At 31.4% G+C, this 25403-nt stretch overlaps 2 protein-coding genes across 3 annotated transcripts in view; both read left to right on the top strand.

Annotated features, from left to right (window-relative positions):
- Positions 1 to 1026: 1026 nt before the first annotated feature.
- LOC148299185 (uncharacterized) overlaps positions 1027 to 25403 on the top strand; it is a 32495-nt gene continuing 8118 nt past the window's right edge. Inside the window, exons 1-2 of one of the 2 annotated variants that reach the window (XM_088276318.1) lie at positions 1027 to 1114; positions 4769 to 5254. In XM_088276318.1, the coding sequence (XP_088132444.1) occupies positions 1061 to 1114; positions 4769 to 5131 (417 nt within the window). In that variant the 5' untranslated portion in view covers positions 1027 to 1060 and the 3' untranslated portion in view covers positions 5132 to 5254. Of the gene's footprint in view, positions 1115 to 4768; positions 5255 to 25403 lie in introns of those variants that run through there. The other variant, XM_088276319.1, reaches the window with a different exon arrangement.
- LOC148299186 (uncharacterized) lies at positions 10762 to 12674 on the top strand. Its single transcript, XM_088276309.1, has 2 exons — positions 10762 to 10821; positions 12197 to 12674. Exons 1-2 carry the CDS (start codon positions 10768 to 10770, stop codon positions 12557 to 12559), a joined length of 417 nt encoding a protein of 138 aa, XP_088132435.1. The 5' UTR covers positions 10762 to 10767; the 3' UTR covers positions 12560 to 12674.

Raw genomic sequence — 25403 nt, 5'->3', positions numbered from 1 at the left:
GGGGCTGTGGGTGTCTGTGTGCTGGTCAGCGTCGGGTTGGAGTCGGATCTAGCTGACTAATTGAACTAAATACTAATCTCTTTCACTGCATGCACCGGGGTACTTCTAGAAAATTTGGTGGTGGATTCAAAAACTTGTATGTATTTAGATTGGCAGTGAAAGCTTTTATATGTAAATTCACAGTAAAATCGGGATACAAATTAATATTGTTTCACATTTTCAATAAATTTCGCAACTTAGTTTAAAAAATTGCTTAGCAAGAGCAGATCTGTCAGGAAGCCTAGATGCTTCTGTATCAGATCTGGGCATGCGGTGGCACAGCTTTCAATGGCCTGACATTATAAAAAAAAGTTGAAGTACTGCGTAGAGCAAATGCACAGCTAGAATTGTTCACAGCAATCAAGCTACGTAAAACTTGGTATTTTGGTCATATGATGACAGGTGAAAAGTATGCTATCCTACAACTGGTCATAAAAAGGGAAGATTGAGGGTTCCAGAGGGGTTGGAAGGCAGCTTTCCTTGCTTCGGAACATTTCAGAGTGGACCTGGATGAGGGATGTATAGGAGCTGTTTCGTACTGCTCAGGTCATACAAGATTTCTCCCGAGTGATCAACGTCGGGGAAGACACATGAAAAAGAAGAATTTCCAAGGAAAATGTTCGAAATAATCTCAGAATAAATGTAATCACCTACTCCGATACTGTCCGAAATTGTTGATATAACAAACATATATACATATATATATATATATATATATATATATATATATATATATATATATATATATATATATATATATATACGTATTAACGATAATGTACGAACACGTAGATATGTGTAGTACGTCAGATATTTTGCATTGAAATCATAGATGTATTTATAGATCTACGCGTAAAAATGGATGTATTATAATAAAAAAGGAATTCATCAATTTTTTACATGAAAAAACATATTGAATATGTAAATCCTCATAATTTAAGGTTTGAAAATCGTATATAAACCATGGAAATTCGTGGAATTATCATCAGTTCCTGCTGCGAAGTTCTTCCAACTACTCATCATGAAGACTACTCTCCTCTTCTTAGTGATTGCCAGCGTGGTTGCTTTGGGACATGTAAGATATTTATTTATTTAATATTTTTACAAAATTAAAGATTTTTTAAATATTCATAGTATTTATAGTATGGTATCAGTCAATTTTAATTTTTTATATTTAAAAAAATGTATGTAATGTTTGTATACAACAAAAAAATATATATTGGCCAAACTGCGAGAAGTCTTAGAATTAGAATTAGAGAACATCGTCGTGGACTAACGAGTAATAATTTTTCGGAATTTGCAAATCATATCATGGAAACTAACCACTCATTTGACTCTCATACACTTAAATTATTTCACTCTGTTACAAATAAATGTCAAGTCATGAATAATTTAGACAATTTAGAAAAACATAAAAATTTAAATTCAGATAAAACAATAATTAATAATATACTGTTTCAAAATATGTCACCATTATTATCAATGTTTCCTTTCACAAAATATGTTCTTCCTTAACCCCCCTACCTATATTTATAAACCTATATGTACACCTACATATATTTTTATTCGTTAGTTTTAATTTGTACCAGAAGATAAAAACAATTGTCGTTTTCGAAACTAGTCGTAAATAAAAATAAAACTCGATAATGTGGATTATTCAACTGTTTCATTTTAATAAAATTTGTAGACTCACTGAGATTTTTGTAAACAGGTTTCGAGACGTAGTCTCTTTGCAAGGACAATCCCTTCGTGAATGTATTTTTTTCAATTGAATTTTTATTTAATTTTGTAAAATTACATTTTTTATACAATTTCTACTTAAAACAATCTTATTATTTTTGTTATCTTTAATCTTTTGCTGTGTATATCATACCATATTCTACTTTAATTTAAAGTGATTTAATACGATTTCTTAGATTAAAGTTTTGTGCTGACATTTCTTGGTGGAACTGCATTTAATAGAATAAACTAACAACTATTTAGTTTTTTGCACATTAATTTTATTTGACCAGCAACTGGGTTTCGTCGTTACCGACATAGTCTAGTGATGTCGGTTGTGACGAAACCCGGTTGCTGGTCAAATAAAATTAATGTAGAAAAAACTACAAAGTTTTTATCTTATTTTATAAATATAAATCGCAAGTGGTTAAAAACAAACGTCTTTATTTAAGATTTGATCATGTTTTACTACAAAGTAAATGCCAAAAAAATAAATATGAACCAATTTAGAAACTTTGTTCTTGAATCACTAGAACTTCACTAGAGACATCTATTGGTGAGATATAAAGAAGCTTTTTACTAAGCAGAAACTCTTATATATTAGTATGTGAGGTCCGAATCCTGGATTATAATCACACAGATGAGAAACGCCAGAAAATACCATTTTCATTTTTATTATTTAAGCTTATAATTTCACCAGATAATTTATTTACAACATTTTGAGTGTGTCCAAATACTTGATCACAAAATCTGGATTATCTCCAATTACAGGAGTTATTTTCATATTATTTTTTGACATCTCATCAAAGATGAAGAAGAATATGGAAGTCTGGGCATTTATGGGGCTGACGACCGAAAATGCCCAGACTTATAAATACACAAGTAAACGATTTTTCCGTTGAATAAAATCCATGATCCCTTTTAACTGTGACTGCTTATCAACATAAAAAATAAAGCCATTAAAATATCTTGTTTTTTTTTTAAAAGTAGATAGTGTTTTAGTATTAATCAAATTTATAAACAAGCGGTTAGCTTCGAAACCGGTAGACATTATGATAAAGTTGTAGTAAAATATTAATTAAAACAATAGAATTAAGAAAGGTGTGTTGAGATGGTTTGGACATGTGGAAGGTATGAGTGAGGAAAGAACGGTTTAACAAATTTTATGAGGGGAATGTAGTTTGAAAAAGAAGCAGAGGAAGACCGAGGTAAATTTCTCACAATCAGGTATGTCAAATACTTGAAAGCGGCCGGGTGAGGAGTCGTAATAATCGTCGGGTATATATGAGGAGATGCATGAATTTGGAAGACAGAGTGGTGTGGCGTTCGATTCTCTCTGCCTACCCTTGCGGGGAAGCAGAGGGAATCGAATGCGGCGCGATGGTTAGTTAGTTTGTTAGTTAAAATACTTTTTGTGATTTAAACAAAGCTATATTTAAATTAATAAAGAAATGGAAAATCACAATGTAAGTGCCTCAAAAATAAATTATAAACAAATTCTAATAATAAACTAATTCTCATTTAAATAAAATACGTTATTCAAAATACGTTATACGTTATACGTAAAACGTGATGCGCACTACGCAAATGTGTTACATTATACATAGTAATTGATGCGTAGTTCATAATGAATACGTAATGTGCGCATCACGTGTTCGTCACGAACTACGCATTTAGTGCGTTATACGTAAAACGTAATACGAAATAGAATAAATTAATATAAACTAGTAATAACGTAATTTTTGACGTCATTTCGACTAACCCATATTAGCTAAATTTATGTTATTTTTTTTTTAGTTAGGTTATATTAGTGTAATGGTCCGCACGTTCGGCTACCGTTCTGGAGGTCCCGGGTTCGATTCCCAGGGGGGTCAATAAAATAAAAGTGATTTTTTTCACTCCTTTATTCATTCCATATTACCCTGGACTGGTACCTGAAGCGGAGGGCTGATCACCTTTCCTTCATGTGTAAACGATCAAGATAACACTGCGTTTGTATGATGCAGTGCCCTATGCACCATTGGGGTGCGGATAAGGGTTTGAAATGAAAATATTAAAATTAATAAAAAAAATTAAAACTTTATTTACATCATATAAATATATTCGTAATTATATCTTCTGATAGTCGACAAAATATTAAAATAATGTTCATACATTCAGGAATATCATCATATAATTTATTTTCAAACCCTTGTACATTATACAATTTTGCGTTTCGATTTTTTTCAAAAATAGCAGTTTATTTTATCCTTATTTCTAGTACGGTAAGTATTTTCTCGTAAAAATATTTAGGTAATTTTCGTTAAAAATACAAGCATTAGTATTATAAGAAACATAAGTATTATAAACCAGTCTCTATTTTATAAAAAAAATATCTCCTATATTATTAATTGATTCGGCATTAACTTTGTGGAATGACATGATTATTTTATTAAAATTAAACACTTGAATAATCCACTTAATCGAGCTTTATTTTTATTTACGACTAATTTCGAAAAACGACAATTGTTTTCATCTTCTGGTACAAATTAAAACATTAAGTTTTAATTTGTACCAGAAGTTAAAAACAATTGTCGTTTTTGAAACTAGTCGTAAATAAAAATAAAACTCGACTAAGTGGATTATTCAAGTGTTTAATTTTAATAAAATAATTATCTCCTTACAAAGTGTGGTGGTCTCTTAGAACGTTTGGCTCCATTCTAAGAGACCGGGGTTCGACTAACTGGGTCGTCAAAATAAATATACGCAATTAAAAAAATATTGACAGGATTTTGAGTGTGTCCAAATACTTGTTTGAAAAATCTGGATTATCTCCAATTACAGGAGTTAATTACAGCCTATGACGGTCGTCAGCCCCGTAAATGCCCAGACTTCCATATTCTTCTTCATCTTTGATGAGATGTCAATAAAAAGAGCTAAGGTAGTGGTTTAAAAATAAAGCGGAAAATCACAAAGTTATTGCACCAAATATAAATTATAAAATATTAATACCCCACTGTTTTCTTTTAAGGGTTCAGCCAGCTATGGCGCGTTTCTGGCTCAAGATGCCTGCGCTAATCAATATAACGTCAATCCAGTTCTAGCGCAGAAGCTCAGAAACCACGACTACTCGAATGAGAGCTTCATCGTGAAGTTGTACGTCATGTGCGTGCACAAGACCCTCGACATGGTGAACAAGGATGGAACTATCAACTTCGTCGTGGCCAGTGTGTATTATGGCAACCTCCTCGGCACCCCTAAGTTCGGAGTAGACTTGGCCCTCTGCAACGAACGGAAGGCCTTCACCAAAATAGGCAGGCTGTACAGGATTCTCCAATGCCTGAACGACATCAATCCTGCTTACATCACGGTGCTGGATGAATACGATGATTGAATTCGATTAAGTTACAAAAATACCCTTGTATAAAGTATGTACCAGTACGTTATATATGTACTTATTGTCTATTTTACTAAGCGCCAATAAAATTACTACGGCAAACATATGTTTCGCAAATCACTCACGCTTTTTAATTTTACCCTAGTGTTTTGAAAATGAATTACGAAATAAACGAAACCCTGTAATCCAGTGCTCTGCCACCTTTTCTTACCTACGACATACTAAAATTCTTAGTATTCCGCGACACACCAAAAGCTTAAGTACATAGACCATTAAAAAATTATTTCATTAAAGTAATTATTATCCGCATCCGTAGTGTTATGGTCAGCACTCTCATCTACCGTTCTGGAGGTCCCGGGTTCGATTTCCAGGGAAGGGGTGAAATAAATATTAATGATTTTTTCAGTCTAATATTTATTAAATACGTACCCGAAGCGGAGGGCTAATCATCTTTCCTTCATGTGGTAACCATCGAGATAACTCTGCGTTTATAGGATGCAGTGCCCTATTCACCATTGGGGTGCGGATAAGGGTTGAGAGAGAGATAGTTAAATTATTAAATCCTACATTTTGAAAAACAGACAATATTATGAAACATAATTTGTCATAGTGTCATTAAAGACATAATAAAAAATTGTAAAATGTCAAATACATTGAATTTGATCGCGGCACACCTGTATCCGGTTCACGGCACACCGGTTGCGGGTTCAGCACTGTTGTAATCAATCCGGAAAACCTCATTTTTAGGACATATGTTTTTTTTTAAATCTTGTGCCATATTTATATTGGAAAACCATGGAAGGTGTCGCATTACGAATTAAAATAAATTGTCATTAATTGATTCGGCAGTCGCTGTGCGGCAACACCTTTCCATTTTGAATTTAAATTTAATACTGAGTATGTCCAAATACTTGTTTATGGTAGGTACAAATGTGGATATTCACCCATTAAGAGTTATTTGTTGTGTTGTTAATAAGAAAAACTGGTGAAATTATATGAATACAGGTATGGTGAATGCAGATGAAAGCTTCATTCAAGGACATTGTTCGCAATCAGAAGTGTTCTTTTGGATACCATATAAAAATAAAATAAATATCTAAACTTACCATCACGCCGCTTCCCCGATATGGTAGACAGGAAGAATAGAAGTCTGAATATTAACAGAGTTTATGACTTGTTATAGGCTGGTTAATTGATCACTTTACACAAGTGTAAGATTCACCATTCTACCTATGATTCACAATCAATCACAATTTTTTAACTCCTAGATACACGATGAAACTCATGACACAGTACATATGAATTCACAACAGCTCTTTGTTGGATTGAGAAAGATTTAATTTAGCAGAGATCCTTTTAATTAGATAAATGCAAGATCTGAACCCCGGATCATTTTTGCTTACTGAAAAATGCCTGATAACTTGATTTTAAATTTACAACATTTTGAGTGTGTCCAAATACTTGTTCATTATCTCCAATTATAGGAGTATTTTTCATATTATTTTTTGACATCTCATCAAAGATGAAGAAGAATATAGAATTCTGGGCATTTACGGGGCTGACTACCGTCATAGGCTGGTTAAAGTGATCACTTTACACACATGTAACATTCACCAATTCTACCCATATAATGGGGTCAATAGACAACTACACTATTCAAATTCTTGGAAGTTCTATATTTATGAAACAAATTTGAAACATTATTCTTGAATCACAAGAACTTCACTAGAGACATCTTTTGGTGATATAAAAAGAAGTTTTTTTTTTGAGCAGAAACTCTTTTATTAGTATGTGAGGTCCGAATCCTGGATTATAATCACAGCCCTATCTTTCTGTCTACCGTTGCGGGGAAGCGGCGTGATGGTTAGTTTACATTAGAAAAAACTTTAAAGTAAGGTATCCAAAAAAACACTTCTTATTGCGAACAATGTCCTTGCCTCTTGCATTTTTAGCACGTTTCCAGGTTCTCGTTCATAAGACAATTTCTAAGTTTGCTTTTAATAAGTTTCAAATTTGAAATAAAATGTAAGCATGAATACATAATCTTAGTTTCAATATTTAAATAAAATAAAATTTTTTCGTAAAACATATATTTTCTCACGCAAAAAACAAGTTCATGTATTATTATAAACGTTTACGAGTAAACACATTATACAATATACTTTTAAAGAAAATCAAATTCAGCATCTCAATCGTCGTAATGATCCAGCACTGTGATATAACCAAAATCTAGGACGTTGAGGCATTGGAGAATCCTGTACAGCCTGCCTATTTTGGTGATGGCCTTCCGTTCGTTGCAGACGGCCAAGTCCAAGCCGAACTTAGCGGTGCCAAGAAGGCCGGTATAATATTGACTGGCTACGGTGAAGTTGATAGTTCCATCTTTGTTCAACATGTCCAGGGTTTTGTACACGCACATGACATACATCTTCAAGATGAAGCTCTCACTCGAGTAGTTGTGATCTCTGAGTTGCTCCGCGAGGTCTGGATTAACTTTAGTGTACCTTGCGCAGGCGTCTTGAGTCAAAAACGCTTGGTATGTAGCGGTACCCTGAAAATCAAACACTTAGAGTCAATAATCAATTCAAATAATACAAGAAAAAAAAACTGAAACAGTCGAAAGCATTGTTATCGAAATTTCAAAAGAGGTACGTCTGAATGAGGTGTCGTGGATAAAACATCTTCTTATTTTTCAAATTCCCAAATTTTATATCAAACTTTTTCCCAAAAAAATATTAATCAACCAGTTAAAAATTCATACAACGAAAGGTAGTGAAATTCATCTGCGAAACTGTATGAAATCTCTTGAAATAAGAATAATATCGCGTGTAAATATATTTATGTAGGTGCATAGGGCACTGCATCATATGAATGCAGTGTTATCTTGATCGTTACCACATGAATGAAAGGTGATCAGCCCTACACTTCCCCAGGGTAAAATTGAATAAATATAAGAGTGAATAAATCAATTATATTTATTTGAGCCCGGGACCTCCAGTGCGGTAGCCGAGCGTGCTGACCATTACACTACGGAGGCGGACAACTTACTGACGTCTTACTGGTTAAGTAAGACATTCATATTCTTCTACATCTATGTCGAGATGCCAAAATGTAATAATTACTCCCGATTGGAGAAACCCAGACTTGAAAACATGGATTTTGACACACCCAAGATTTATATTCTTAAAAAATAAATAAAATTCTCTCACATGAAAAAAACTATTAAATCAAATTCGATAACGAAGAGTTTATCTTCTTTTTGATGAGAATATAAGATAAGAAAAAGATAAAATAATTGAATTAATATCTCACATGTCCCAAAGCAACCACGCTGGCAATCACTAAGCAAAGGAGAGTAGTCTTCATAGTGAACTGTTGGAAGAACTTCGTAAAAAGAACTGATGATTATTCCATGAATTTCCATAGTTTATATATGATTTTTAAGCATTAAATTTGAGGAATTTTCATACAAAATGAGTTTTTTTTCATAATAATGCTTTAAATACTTTTTCATACCTAATACGCGTGTCCATAAAAATATATAAAAACGGCTGTAAGATTAATTCTATAATCACATACAGTTTTATTTTAAAAGAAAATTTATAAAAAATGGAAGAGGTAACGCGTAATTGTATCTTATATATTACGCACATTTGTTGTTTTTTTATTATTTTATAACAGTTCATTTTCCTTCACCACAAATCACTAACACACCCCTACACTTAACCCTTTACTCTACCATAGCTCCACTCCGATATTTATTTACTTATTTATTTAAACTTCAAGTACAGAAAATAAATAAAAGAAAATCTTCCAGCCAATCAAAAATAGACTAGTGATAAAAATCAAAACGTTTCATACCATATATAGCGATATGTCGAGAGAGAGGAAATAAGCGACTACATTTTGAGTGTGTCCAAATACTTTTTCACAAATCTGAATTTACTCCAATCGGGAGTTATTTTTACATTTTTTTTAACATCCCAACATTGACGAAGAAAAATATATAAGTCTGGGCATTTACAGGGCTTACGACCGTCATAGGCTTGGTTAAATGTGCACTTTACACACGTGTAATATTCACCAATTCTACTCATGATTGACAACCACACTACTCAAATTCTACAATAGAAACTTCTAGATACATTGATCGAACTCGAAACACACTAAGCGAGAGTTTACTAGAGACATCTATGGTAGGATGAGGAAAGCTTTTATTAAGCAGAAACCTTGTGATTTTCCATTTTATAATTAAAATGTAACTTTGTTTTAAAATTACTAGAAATATTTTTTTATAACTTGATTTTAATGCCTACCGGTTTCGAAGCTAACCGCTTCTTTATCAAGACTTTTTCAAAAAGTGGTTAAAAAAAAGTAGTTTTTTAAATATTAAGAATAATAATATTCAATTCATCTCATGACACTTCATATCGCTCAATCCTTTCAAGAACGTCATACAAAAAAAATAAATAAAAGATCATCAATTTTCAGTTGTGCATGTTTTCGGAGTGCCCAGAAAATGTACTATAGTAAAAGCGGCATATTTTTAACTCAATATTTACCCGCTACAAGGCAGAAAGTGTTTTTTTTTGCATTTTGAAGAAAAGGTATTGTTTAATAATTTTTTTAAAAATATACTAAATATATTTCCAATGGAGAAAAAACCACCAGGTTTTACCTAAAAATACATGTTGCACACTGTTAAGTTCAATAAGTGGCTAGATATTTATTTTTAATACATTGTATTATATTTTCAAACTTTAAATGCGTTCTCCTGAAAAATCAAGTTAGTTGATTTATGACGTTCTTGAAAGGAGTGAGCGATATGAGTTAAAGAGAACCATCTTTGTTGGATTTAGATTAATGATAAATATAGGAGTTTAAAAAAAATTGTAGGGTGATTCTCAATCACTGGTAGAATGGTGAATGCATCACGTGTATAAAGAGGTCATTTAACCAGCTTACGACATGACATAAGCCCTGTAATTACCCAACTATTTTTGTTCACCTATATTGACTATCTGTCGAAATAAATGTATAAAAAAATCATCATTTGAAAAATAATGTATGTATTTAAACATTTCATTTTCTTGTTTGACTGTGTACAGAATTAATTATATTTTATATTGTTGTTTTAAATTCAATAGGGTTTGATTATCTCGGAACAGACGGGGTTGACAGAACTAAATTTTACCGACGTCACAAGTGACGTCACACCAAGGTGTAAAAAGTGACGTTACACACAAGTGACGTTACACCAAGGTGTAAAAAGTCTTGTATAAAATATGTTTTCAAAAGGAAATGTTTGAAATAATAACACCTCAAAAAATGAAACCGCCTACTTCGACGCTTTCAAGGAAATTAATGATATTAGGTACGTATTCGTATCAACGATTAAGTACGTAAATAATTATTGTACGTCAGATATTTGTATTTATATCAATGTTTTGTTTGTAGATTCACGTGTAGAATGAGATAGTTTACAGCAAAAAAGGTTTTCGTAAAATTTTACGTAAAAAAAATTAATTGAATATGTAAATCCTTATTATTTTCAGTTAAAAATCGTATTTAAACCATGGAAATTGGTAGAAATATTAACAGTTCCTTCTGCGAAGTTCTTCCAGCAGTTCACCATGAAGACTACTCTCCTTTTCTTAGTGATTGCCAGCGTGGTTGCTTTGGGACATGTAAGATATTTATTTATTCAATTTTTCAAAAACAAAAAAATTTTTAGTAATATTTTTTACATTTACATTATGATCATAGTAAATTTTCCTTTTTTTTACATTTTTTTTGTAATGTTAGTATATAACCACTCACTAAGATTATTTCCAATCGGTTTCGAGGCGTACCCGTCTCTTCGTCAGAACAATGACTAAATCAATGATAACTTCATTGATTTAGTGATTTAGTGTGCGGCAAAACCATGTTTTATATGATAGATGTTCGAATGGTGAAATAAGGAATGCAAAGCTGAGATAACCATAATTGATAAAATAAAGTAAGTTGTGTTGAGATGGTTTGGACATGTGGAACGAATGAACGAGTAAAACAAATTCATGAGACGAATGAAGTTGGAAAAAGAAGCAATGAAAGACCGAAAAAAAACTTGGCACGATCAGGTGTTTAAATAACGGTCAGGGTAAGAGTCGAAATAATCGTCGGGTATGTATGAGGGGATGCATGAATGTGGAAAAGGCGAAGAATGTAACCAAAGACAGAGTTGTCTACCCCTACGGGGAAGAGGCGTGATGGTTGTTATTTAGTTTATAGTGCTTGGTTATAAATATAAACAAAAAAACAATCAATAAATATTTATATACAGCATGAATGAACAACATTTTTACAAATGCCTATAAACTGGAGATGAAAAAAAACTTTGAATTAGCGATTTTTATTTTTTATTTTTTATAAGGGTTAACAACAGAATCATATGTAAAACAAAAAAATAAAAAAATATACATTAAACAAGCCAATTATAGCTAACCGCAGAAACATAAAGATTAGTACAAAATATTCAGTGTAGATCTAGCAAATGAATGAATGTGTGTGTGTGTGTGTGTGTGTGTGTGTGTGTGTGTGTGTGTGTGTGTGTGTGTGTGTGTGTGTGTGTGTGTGTGTGTGTGTGTGTGTGTGTGTGTGTGATGTTCGTATGAAATTTAATTATGTAGTATGATTCGAATTTCGTAAGGAAAACCAATATAGCAAAATGACTAATCAAATATTAGGATAAAATACTATATTTATTACTACTACCAATCTCTAGAACAGAATATATGATGTTTGTTTGAATTTTTTTTTTTAATTTATAAATTACAAGAATTCGGCTGTGGTTCATTAGTTTTGTTTCGAGCTGATTAAAAGTCATAAGTTCACGATTCAATTTCTATAATACCACAACTTGATTCCCATATACAATCACAAGGAATATGACACTATTCTTATTCACAAATACACGGTATCAATAAAAAATAATAAAAGTATCGATTGTCTTGTAAGTATATTGCATAAATTAATATGCAAATTAAATAAAAAATTAACACCTTATTGTTTTATTTTCAGGGTTCTGCCACCTATGGCGCGTTTCTGGCTCAAGATGCCTGCGCTAATCAATATAACGTCAATCCAGTTCTAGCGCAGAAGCTCAGAAACCACGACTACTCGAATGAGAGCTTCATCGTGAAGATGTACGTGATGTGCGTGCACAAGACCCTCGACATGGTGAACAAGGATGGAACTATCAACTTCGTCGTGGCCAGTGTGTATTATGGCAACCTCCTCGGCACCCCTAAATTCGGAGTAGACTTGGCCCTCTGCAACGAACGGAAGGCCTTCACCAAAATAGGCAGGCTGTACAGGATTCTCCAATGCCTGAACGACATCGATCATGCTTATATCACGGTGCTGGATGAATACGATGATTGAATTCGATTTAGTTACAAAAATACCCTTTTATAAAGTATGTACCGGTACGTTATATGTGTACTTATTGTCTATTTTACTAAGCGCCAATAAAATTACAACGGCAAACTTCTGTTTCGCAAATCATTCATGCTTTTCAATTTTATCCTAGTGTTTTGAAAATGAATTTCATTGACTCAATGTTAATGTGTATTTTTGGGTTCTATATATTCAATGATTTAATATATAAATAAATAAATATATATATATATATATATATATATATATATATATATATATATATATATATATATATATATATATATATATATATATATATATATATATATATATATATATATATATATTATATATATATATATATATATATATATACATATATACACATATATATATATATATATATATATATATATATATATATATATATATATATATATATATATATATATATATATATATATATATATATATATATATATATATATATATATGTATATATATATATATATGTATATATATATATATATATATATATATAAACACTCCGAAAGCACAAAAACTTAGTCTCTTTATTGGAGAGAAACAGCGTTAGAAATGTCTGGGAAATGAATTTAATTATTTAATTAATCTTTTAACTACACTGTTTTTTATAAATAAAAAGTAGATGAGATTAAAATAACCTGGTTAAAGTTTTCTTACCTACGACACACTAAAATTCTTCCTAGTATTCCGCGGCACACTAAAAGCTAAAGTACATGGACCATTGAAAAATTATTTCATTGTAGTAATTATTATCCGCATCCGTAGTGTTATGGTCAGCACTCTCATCTACCGTTCTAGAGGTCCCGGGTTCGATTTCCAGGGGAGGGGTGAAATAAATATAAATGATTTTTTCAGTATAATATTTATTAAATGCGTACCCGAAGCGGAGGGCTAATCACCTTTCCTTCATGTGGTAACCATCAAGATAACTCTGCGTTTATATGATGCAGTGCCCTATTCACTATTGGAGTGCGGATAAGGGTTGAGAGAGAGAGAGGTTAAATTATTAAATCCTACATTTTGAAAAACAGACAATATTATGAAAAATAATTTGTCATCGTGTCATTAAATACATAATGAAAAATTGTAAAATGTCAAATGCATTGAATTTGATCGTGGCACACCTATATCCGGTTCACGGCACACCGGTTGCGGGCTCAGCACTGTTGTAATCAATCCGGAAAACCTCCTTTTTAGGACATTTATTGCAGATTTTTAAAAAAAACCAAATGTATTCATTTTGAATTTAAATTTGATATTGAGTTTGTCCAAATACTTGTTTACAAATGTGGGTATTCACACATTAGGAGTTATTTGTTGTGTTGTTTATAAGAAAAGCTGGCGGAATTATGTATATGAATACAGGGTATGGTGAATGCAGATGAAAGCTTCATAAAAAAATCAAGTTATTTTTTGACATCTCATCAAAGATGAAGAAGAATATAGAAGTATGGGTATTTACGTATCTGACGACCGTCATAGGCTGTTTTAAGTGATTATTTTACACACGTGTAACATTCACCAATTCTACCAATTATAATGGGGTCAATAGACAACCACACTTTTCAATTTTTTTGAAACGTTCTTCTTGAATCACAAGAACTTCACTGGAGACAACTTTTGGTGATATGAAAATAAGTTTTTCTAAGCAGAAGCTCTTTTATTAGTATGTGAGGTCCGAATCCTGGATTATACTCACAGCCCCGTAAATGCCCAGACTTCCATATTCTTCTTCATCTTTGATGAGATATCAAAAAATAATATAAAAAAAACTATAAATGGAGATAATCCAGATTTGTGAACAAGTATTTGGACACACTCAAAATGTAAATTTAAAATCAAGTTATCAGGTATTTTTCAGTAAGTAAAAATGATCCAGGGTTCAGATCTTGCATATATCTAATTGAAAGGACCTCTGCAAAATAAATATTTCTTAATCCAACAAAGATTGCTGTTGTGAACTCATATATACTGTGTCATGAGATTCATCGTATTAAGTTGCGTCTAGGAGTTAAAATTGAGTAGAGTGATTGTGAATCAAAGGTTGAATGGTGAATGTTACACTTGGGTTAAGTGATCAATTAACCAGCCTATAACAAGTCATAAACCCTGTAAATACTAAGACTTATATTCTTTCTGTCTACCATTGCGGGGAAGCGGGGTGATGGTTAGTTTAGATATTGAAAAAATGTTTTAAAGTAAGGTATTAAAAAAACACTTCTTGTTGCGAACAATGTCGTTGCCTCTTGCATTTTAGCACGTCTCCAGGTTCTCGTTCATAAGACAATTTCTAAGTATGCTTTTTATAAGTTTCATATTTGAAATAAAATGTAGGCATGAATACATAATCTTAGTTTCAATATTTAAATAAAATAAATAATTATCGTATAACATATATTTTCTCACGCAAAAAACAAGTTCATGTTTTATTATAAACGTATACGAGTAAATACATTATACAAAATACTTTTTAAGAAAATCAAATTCAGCATCTCAATCGTCGTAATGATCCAGCACTGTGATATAACCAAAATCTATGACGTTGAGGCATTGGAGAATCCTGTACAGCCTGCCTATTTTGGTGATGGCCTTCCGTTCGTTGCAGACGGCCAAGTCCAAGCCGAACTTAGCGGTGCCAAGAAGACCGGTATAATATTGACTGGCTACGGTGAAGTTGATAGTTCCATCGTTGTTCAACATTTCCAGGGTTTTGTACACGCACATAACGTACTTCTTCAAGATGAAGCTCTCACTCGAGTAGTTATGATCTCTGAGTTGCTCCGCGAGGTCTGGATTGACTTTCGTGTACCTTGCGCAGGCGTCTTGAGTCAAAAACGCTTGGTATGTAGCGGTACCCTGAAAATCAAACACTTAGAGTCAATAATCAAATCAAATAAAACCAAATTGTAATTGAAAGTAATATTATCGAAATCTTAAAAAAGGTACATATGAATGAGGTGTCGTGGATAAAACTTCTTTTTATTCTTATGTTTCTCTTAATGTAGGTCTTCTGGCAAGTTCTTTTTTTAAAGAAGGATTAATCTCCTAGGATGTCGATTCCCAGCTGTTAATCAACTTTTTTAGTAGTCTACCTTTGAGTTTGCAGAATAGTGGAGGAGTCTGGATGGTTCCATTCTCCTCACATGCGCATACCATTGTCCTCTTCGTTGCCTTCCCTACCTAGCGACTATTTCTCTTATCCTGGTATTCCTTATTCTTTCTTGGAGTGAAAATACAGTGAAAAATCAATCAATTTTTTTATGTAGATAAAACTGTTGTTCGTAACTCTTCGCCAAGAAGGATCGGAACGAAGGAAGGTATGTAGTAATTGCGAGTAGGAAAATAAATGTTTTTAAACCTGAAGGTTATTCTTAAGAGATTAGAAGCTGTTCTACCTTATACGCTAGACATGCGTATAGCACATTTTTTAAATAAGAGAAATATTTGTGATTTTATTGTTTAAAAATTAATAAATAACAAATAATGTAAGCAAAAATTTAAATAGATTAAAAAAAAAGTAATTAACCCTTCTAAAATCTAATTCATACAACGAAAGGCTGTAAAATTCATCACTGAATGAAATATCTTAAAATACGAATAATGAATGTGAATACCGCAAGGGTAGGCAGAGAGAATAGAACGCCACACCACTCTGTCTTTGCAAACATTCTTCGCCTCTTCCAAGTTCATGCATCTCCTCATACATACCCGCCGATTATTACGATTTCTAACCTGACCACTTTGAAGTGTTTGGCATACCTGATCGTGATTTTTGTTGTTGATAAAGTTAATATACGATAAAGATAAAATAAATAATGAATGTCTTACGTGTCCCAAAGCTACCACGCTGGCAATCACCAAGAAAAGTAGAGCAGACTTCATGGTGTACCGTTGGAAGAACTTCGCAGAAGGAACTAATGTTTATTCCACGAATTTCCATGGTTTAAATACGATTTTTAAGCATAAAATTTGAGGAATTTTCATACAAAATGAGTTTTTTTTTCATAATTACGCCCAAAATTACTTTTTCATGCTTAATACGCGTGTCCATAAAAAATACAAAAAAACGTTTGTAACATTAATTCTATAATCAAATACAGTTTTATTGTAAAGGAAAATTAAAAAAAAAATGAATGAGGAAACGCGCAAATGGATATTATATTTACGCATATTTGTTGTTTAATTTTTTTAAAACTTAATAACAGTGTTTTTCATTCATTACACACCCCTACACTTAACCCTTCACTTCACCATAATTTATTATTAGATTAAAACCAATATTTTTAGCTTTTCCACTTTTTTATTTGACCAGCGACCGGGTTTCGTCGTTACCGACATCATCAGACTGGTATGGTGAAGTAGAGCAAATAAGCAAGCAATATTTGATATTAAACTATTTCTGTGAGCCTAAGCGACTCGTTATTAGAAATAGATACCATAATAAACCCGCCGCCTCCGTAGTGTAATGGTCAATACTCTCGGGTACCGTTCTAGAGGTCCCGGGTTCGATTCCCAGGGGGGTCACATAAATATAAGAGATTTTTTCACTATAATATTTACTGAATATTACCCTGGACAGGTATCTGAAGCGGAGGGCTGATCACCTTTCCTTCGTGTTAACACTGTGTTTGTATAATGTAGTGCCCGATGCACCATTGGGGTGCATAGGGTGCATAGAGCACGGGTATATATATTTATATATATATATATATATATATATATATATATATATATATATATATATATATATATATATATATATATATATATATATATATATATATATATATATATATATATATATATATATGTATATATATATATATATATATATATATATTATATATATCTTTATATTTATATATTTAGATAATTTTTTTTACATTAAAAAAAAAATCATCTGTAGATGTAACAAAAATGAGACTGAAACATGTTTTTTTAAATTAGAATTAGGCAATACAAAAAATAATCAGAAAACTTTTTATTTCTTATGTTACTCTTCTCTTCTTTGGTTCAACGTCTTTACTACTTGACGCCATTATATGGGTCTTGAAATTGTCACGATAGTGAAATACTTCCATATATGAGATATGATATGAACTTCGCACGGTGGAATGTTCTTTTGGTGGTTTAAAGTACACTTAAAGAAAAAATATGCGAAATACTCCGCGGGCCGCAATTAGTCACCTGGCGGCCCGCATGCGGCCCGTGGGCCGCGGGTTGGCCACCCTTGCTCTAAAGAGTGTATCTGCAAGAGCCTACGAGATAATAATAAGGAACGCCAGGATAAGGGAAATATGTAAAGTGATCACTCAAACCAGCCTATGACGGTCGTAAGCCCCGTAAATGCCCAGACTTCCATATTCTTCTTCATCTTTGATGAGATATCAAAAAATAATATGAAAATAGCTCCTGTAATTGGAGATAATCCAGATTTTGTGAACAAGTATTTGGACACACTCAAAATGTTGTAAATAAATTATCTGGTCAAATTATAAGCTTAATAATAAAAATGAAAATGGTATTTTCTGGCGTTTCTCATGTGTGTGATTATAATCCAGGATTCGGATCTCACATACTAATATAAGAGTTTCTGCTTAATAAAAAGCTTCTTTACATCTCACCAATAGATGTCTCTAGTGAAGTTCTAGTGATTCATGAACAAGGTTTCTAAATTGGTTCATATATATAGAACTTCCAAGAATTTGAGTGGTGTGGTTGTCCATATTGGGTAGAATTGGTGAATGTTACACGTGTGTAAAGTGATCACTCAAACCAGCCTATGACGGTCGTAAGCCCCGTAAATGCCCAGACTTCCATATTCTTCTTCATCTTTGATGAGATATCAAAAAATAATATGAAATATGCACGATCAAATATGTCGTTAGGTAACGAAGGAGACAAGGCAACGGAGGAGACAATGGTATGCGCATGTGAGGAGAATGGAACCATCCAGACTCCCCCACATTGCAATGTACAGCAGACCACCAAAGAGATGAATCGACAGCTGGGAATCGAGAGGCTAATCCCTCTTAAAAACACACACTACGCCACAAGGCTTACACCAAGCAGAAGAAAAAGATCTTTTAGTACTTACTTTGTGATATATTTTTTTAATTCAATGGATTCAAATTAACGGGACAGACGGGGTTGACGAGATTCAATGTAATCGTCGTCACTTGGTGTAAAAAGTTTTGTATAAAATATAATTTCAAAAGGAAATATTTGAAATAATAGCACCTCAAAAAAATGAAACCATTATTAAGGTTTATAAACGTATTCATATTAACGATTAAGTACGTAGAAGTTTATTGTACGTCAGACATTTTGTATTTAAATCAATGTTTTGTTTGTAGATCCACGTGTAAAATTAGATAGTTCACAGCAAAAAAGGTATTCGTGAATTTTTATGTAAAAAAACTAATTGAATACGTAAAACCTTATTATTTTCAGTTTAAAAATCGTATATAAACCATGGAAATTGGTAGAAATATTATCAGTTCCTTCTGCGAAGTTCTTCCAGCAGTTCACCATGAAGACCACTCTCCTTTTCTTAGCGATTGCCAGCGTGGTTGCTTTGGGACATGTAAAATATTAATTTTTTTTAATTTTTCTCACAAACTGATAATAATATTTTAGTAATATTTTTTATATTTACATTATGGTTTTAGTAAATTTTACTTTTTTTACAAAATGCGTGTAATGTTAGTATTTAACCACTCACAAAGATTTTTTTCAACCGGTTTCGAGGCGTACCCGTCTTTTCGTCAGAAGAATTACTAAATCAATGATAACTTCATTGATTTAGTGATTAAATGCGCGGCAAAACCATGTATGATAGATATTTGAATGGTAAAATAAGGAAATAATTTATTTAAATTAAATTTTTTTTTTCAAATTTTCGCCTTTTATATGTGTGAAAATGCATAACAATAATAAAACCCTTATCCGCACCCCAATGGTGCATAGGGCACTGCGTCATATGAACACGGTGTTATCTTGATCGTTTACACATGAAGGAAAGGTGATCAGCCCTCCGCTTCAGGTACCAGTCCAGGTAATATTGAATAAATATGACAGTGAAAAAATCACTTATATTTATTTTTACCCCTCTTGGGAATCGAACCCGGGACCTCCAAAACGGTAGCCGAGCGTGCTGAACATTACACTACGGAGGCGGAGGAGGCGTGAAAATGCATAAATGGTTTATATAACAAACGTACACAACGAGTACATTAATTATATAACATATTGAGTTTATCCAAATACTTTTTTTACAAATCTGTCTCATCTCCATTTAGAAGTTATTTTTGGCATTATTTTTTTGACATCTCAAAGTAGATGAACAAGAATATTCTTCTTCGTCTCTCGAGTATGTGAATATAATCCAGGCGTCGGACGTCACATACAAATGAAAGAGTTCCTCATTAATAAAAAAGGTTACCTCATCCCACCATGGATGTCTCTAGTAAATTGAAGTGAATTTAAACACTGTATTTCTAGTTCGATCAACATATTTATTAGAAGTTCAAAGAAATTAAGTAGTGTGGTCGTCAATAATACTTGTTCACAAATCTGGATTATTTCTAATAATAGGAGTATTATCCATATTATTTTTTGACATCTCATCACAAGATGAAGAAGACTATGGAAGTCTGGGCATTTACGGGGCTGACGACCATCATAGGCTGGTTTAAGTGATCACTTTATACACGTGTAACATTCACCAATTCTACCCATAATTGACAACCACACTACTTGAAAGTTAATCTTGGAAGTTCTATATGCATTATTCAATTCCGAAACATTGTACAAGAATCACTAGAATTTTTACAAGAGACATCTTTTGGTGAGATGAAGAAGCTTTTATATTGAGCAGAAACTCTTATATTTGCATGTGAGGGCCGAATCCTAGATTAACCCACTAATAGGTGTCTCTTTTGAAAATTCTAGTGATTCTTGTACAATGTTTCGAAATATAATCATATATTTATATACAGAACATCCAAGAATTTGAGTAGTGGGTTATCAATAATGGGCAGAATTGTTATATGTTACAACTGTGTAAAGTGATCACTTAAACCAGCCTATGACGGTTGTAAGCCCCGTAATTGTCCATACTTTCATTTTCTTCTTCATCTATGTTGATATGTCGAAAAAATATCATGTTTATTAATTTAATTTAATTTTTATTAAATTCCCCGTTGATATATTGCCAGGCTTATTGCTGAGAAGCAATATCTTTCAACCAATCAAAACATACTTGTTAAAGTTTGAACCATACGAGTATACAGCCGTTTGAATTACTAGTCATATGATATAATGTTTGGTTACACATATAAACGAAAAAATAACATCAATTACAATTGATCAAGTTATGAATGAAAAACATTTTACAAAGAATTACAAATTAGAGATGAAAAAATATTGAATTAGCAATATCATTAAAAAAAACTATTATGACTCATCAAATAGTAGGATAAAATACTATTATTATTCCTATTATTTTTTAACATGTTCATTTTCTCGCAATAATAAGTGTTCTTTTGGATACTTTACTTTATAACTTTTTTTAATATCTAAACTTACCATCACGCCGCTTCCCTGATATGGTAGACAGGAAGAATAGAAGTCTGAATATTTACAGAGTTTATGACTTGTTATAGGCTGGTAAATTGATCACTTTACACAAGTGTAACATTCACCATTCTACCTATGATTTACAATCACTCTACTCAATTTTTTAACTCCTAGATACACAATGAATATCATGACACAGTAGGTACATATGATTTCACAACAGCAATCTTTGTTGGATTGAGAAAGATTTAATTTAGCAGAGATCCTTTTAATTAGATAAATGCAAGATCTGAACCCCGGATCATTTACTCATCGGATAACTTGATTTTAAATTTACAACATTTTGAGTGTGTCCAAATACTTGTTCATTATCTCCAATTATAGTAGTATTCTTCATATTATTTTTTGACATCTCATCAAAGATGAAGAAGAATATAGAATTCTGGGCATTTACGGGGCTGACGACCGTCATAGGCTGGTTTAAGTGATCAATTTACACACGAGTGACATTCACCAATTCTACCCATTATTGACAACCAGACTACTAAAATTCTTGGAAGTTATATATATATGAACCAATTTAGAAACCTTGTTCTTGAATCACTAGAACTTCACTAGAGACATCTATTGGTGAGATGTAAAGAAGCTTTTTACTAAGCAGAAACTCTTTTATAAGTATATGAGGTCTGAATCCTGGATTATAATCACACACATGAGAAACGCCAGAAACACCATTTTCATTTTTATTATTAAGCTTATATTCCTAATACGGAACTCTAGAACGGATAGTGCTTGTAACTCTTAGATATTAATAAGAAAAATACTGGTTGTATTGTGATTAAATAACATAAATTTGTATTATTTTTTGAAATCTCATCAAAGATGAAGAAGAATATGGAAGTCTGGGTCTTCTTCATCTTTGATGAGATGTCAAAAAATAATATGAAAATAACTCCTGTAATTGGAGATAATCCAGATTTTGTGAACAAGTATTTGGACACACTCAAAATGTTGTAAACATACATAAAAACTTTTTTTTTTGACATCTCAACATAGATGAAGAAAAATATGGAAGTATGGACATTTACGGAGCTTACGAACAAAAAATATATATGATAAATAACTCCTATAATTGGATATAACCCAGATTGTTGAACATGTATTTGGACACACTCAAAATGTTGTAAAAAATTAATAACCCATGTTTTGTTTTCAGGGTGAAGCCAGCTATGGCGCGTTTCTGGCTCAAGATGCCTGCGCTAATCAATATAACGTAAATCCAGTTCTAGCGCAGAAGCTCAGAAACCACGACTACTCGAATGAGAGCTTCATCGTGAAGATGTACGTCATGTGCGTGCACAAGACCCTCGACATGGTGAACAAGGATGGAACTATCAACTTCGTCGTGGCCAGTGTGTATTATGGCAACCTCCTCGGCACCCCTAAGTTCGGAGTAGACTTGGCCCTCTGCAACGAACGGAAGGCCTTCACCAAAATAGGCAGACTGTACAGGATTCTTCAATGCCTGAACGACATCGATCATGCTTATATCACGGTGCTGGATGAATACGATGGTTGAATTCGATTTGATTACAAAAATCCCCTTGTATAAAGTATGTACCCGTACGTTATATGTGTACTTATTATCTATGACTGCGCGCCAATAAAATTACTACGGCAAACTTGTGTTTTATAAATCTCTCTTATTTATAAATTTTTTGTATTATATTTATTTTATTTTAATCCTACTGTTCTAAAAATATAAAATACTGCACTTGAGCTTAATTAATTCAATAATTTGATGAAAATATATGAAATCTTCAAAAAAAAAATTTTTTTTAAATAAAAGTAAAATAAAATTTAAATAAAATTTAAATATAAGTTATAGCACTTGTCAAGAAGAATGCTGTGCATTAGCAATTTTAAGTATTGTGCTACCGTATTGTATTGTTAAAAAAACTGTCATGTTCAGCTGTCACAGGTATATAATGTTTAAAAACATGCATATAAATTTATATATATATATATATATATTTATATATATATATATATATATATATATATATATATATATATATATATATATATATATATATATATATATATATATATATATATATATATATATATATATATATATATATATATATATATATATATATATTTATATATATATATATATATATATATATATATATATATATATATATATATATATATATATATATATATATATATATATATATAAATATATATATATATATATATATATATATATATATATATATATATATATATATATATATATATATATATATATATATATATATATATATATATATTGATTGAGGGCACAAGTGACCTCAATCGAGAGTTTTATTCAAAATGCCAACTTTGGAACCCATGGTCAAATCAAAAAATAAATGAACTTAATATGTACATTGGTTAAAATACGTACAGAACTTTTTTTTTTAATTTTAAATTTTGCAAATTTGCAGTATTGGGTGTTTAACGTGTTCATTCCCTCATCTGGTAAGGGCGACGGAGGAAGCCTTCCGTTCAAGGCAACATCAGAGCCCCAAACAACCACATGTAGATTAAAAAAGAAAAGAACATACATGTATTACTTTATTGCACTGGATTATTCAACGTTTAGTGTGGATATGTCCAATTTGTGAAGATTCTTTTTTTAAATTGGAAACAGAATGTGCAAAGGAAGGTATGTAGTTGACACAAACTGATGAGGCAATAGGGCATAAAAATCTGTCCGATTTAGTGGTGGCTGATTTAGAAAAATATAACAACACGAATAAGACGAACAAATGAATTATGTAACTAATCTTGATTGACTGAATCCTTTTTATATTTTGTATTGTTGTATCTTTTGTAGAGATAAACCTTATTGATTTATTATGAACTAAACACATCCAGTGTAATTTTTAAGACATATAATCTAAATATGCTATAAATCAATGCACATAATTGGCAAGAATAATTTTCTAAGGCAATAAAAATATTCTAAAAAAAAAATTAATACACATGGTTTAAAAATTAACGCGTGTAACCTTTTTAAACACATAAGTAGAAGTTACATTAAAAAAATTAAGACTGAATGATGACAGCAATTTCGACATATTTTGAATAATATTTTGTAGTTAAAATTCTCATCATAAAGCAAGAGACTTAGAATGAATATTAAAAGAAACGACAGGAGATTTTTTTGTTCCCAAATATTTGAAATTCTGTTAGAATTATTTAGTACTGCATGTTGGTATTGTAAAGTCATAATGGTATTGTTAAAAAAATAAACACCTGTATAATACCGCTTACTGAGTTTCATTTCATAACATACGACTAGTTTCCAAAATGACCGATGTTTTAATCTACAATTGAATAGTAAAACTTATGAACATGTTATTCCACAAAGTTAATGCCGAATCAATAAATAATATCATTTTAGTATCTCGAAGATAAATTTTTCTTTATATTCAAGTATTTTCACTCTTGAATAGGGTTAAAACACTTAACTTTTGGGATATAGCATGTTGACAATGATATTTTTTGCATAGGTTAATTAATATGTAGGGAACAATGGCATAGTACACTCTTTTTAAGTTTTCTATACCTAAAATGTTTCTTAGCCAAATAAATGTGGATATGCATTTCCTTATTCTTTTTACCAGTTCACTAATGTGGGTGTGAAATTTTATGTGTTGGTCTATGGTATTGTTACACCTAAAAATTTTATTTAATTTTTCGTTCATTGAACAGAACATGAGTTTTTACTTATAATATATATATATATATATATATATATATATATATATATATATATATATATATATATATATATATATATATATATATATATATATATATATATATACATATATTTGATGCATGCTTTTATACCATATATTGTATACATGTGACAGCTGAAAACGTCTGTTTTTTTAACAATACAAAACGGTAGCACAATACTAAAAATTGCTAATAAGAACAGCATTCTTCTTGACAAGTGCTATAGTTTTTTGAATATTTAATTTTTTGAAAATATCACGTATTTTCATCAAATTATTGAATTTATCGAGCTCAAAAGTAGTATTGTATATTTGGAAAACAGTAGGATTCATATAAAATAAATATAAACAAAAAATTACAAATTCGAAAGATTTATAAAACACAAGTTTGCTGTAGTAATTTTATTGGCGCGCAGTAATAG

The sequence above is a fragment of the Brachycentrus maculatus genome, unplaced genomic scaffold, assembly GCF_059751285.1.
Source record: "Brachycentrus maculatus isolate JH-2025_06_01 unplaced genomic scaffold, ASM5975128v1 h1tg001291l, whole genome shotgun sequence".
In the NCBI taxonomy this organism is placed as follows: Eukaryota; Metazoa; Arthropoda; class Insecta; order Trichoptera; family Brachycentridae; genus Brachycentrus; species Brachycentrus maculatus.
This window is presented reverse-complemented; position numbering and strand designations above follow the sequence as displayed.

Excerpts from the sequence above, each read along its gene's own strand:
- LOC148299186 (XM_088276309.1), top strand. The coding sequence starts at position 10,768 with ATGAAGACTACTCTCCTTTTCTTAGTGATTGCCAGCGTGGTTGCTTTG. Across the intron at positions 10,822-12,196 it reads GCGTGGTTGCTTTGGGACAT|GGTTCTGCCACCTATGGCGC; the intron begins GTAAGATATTTA and ends TTTTATTTTCAG.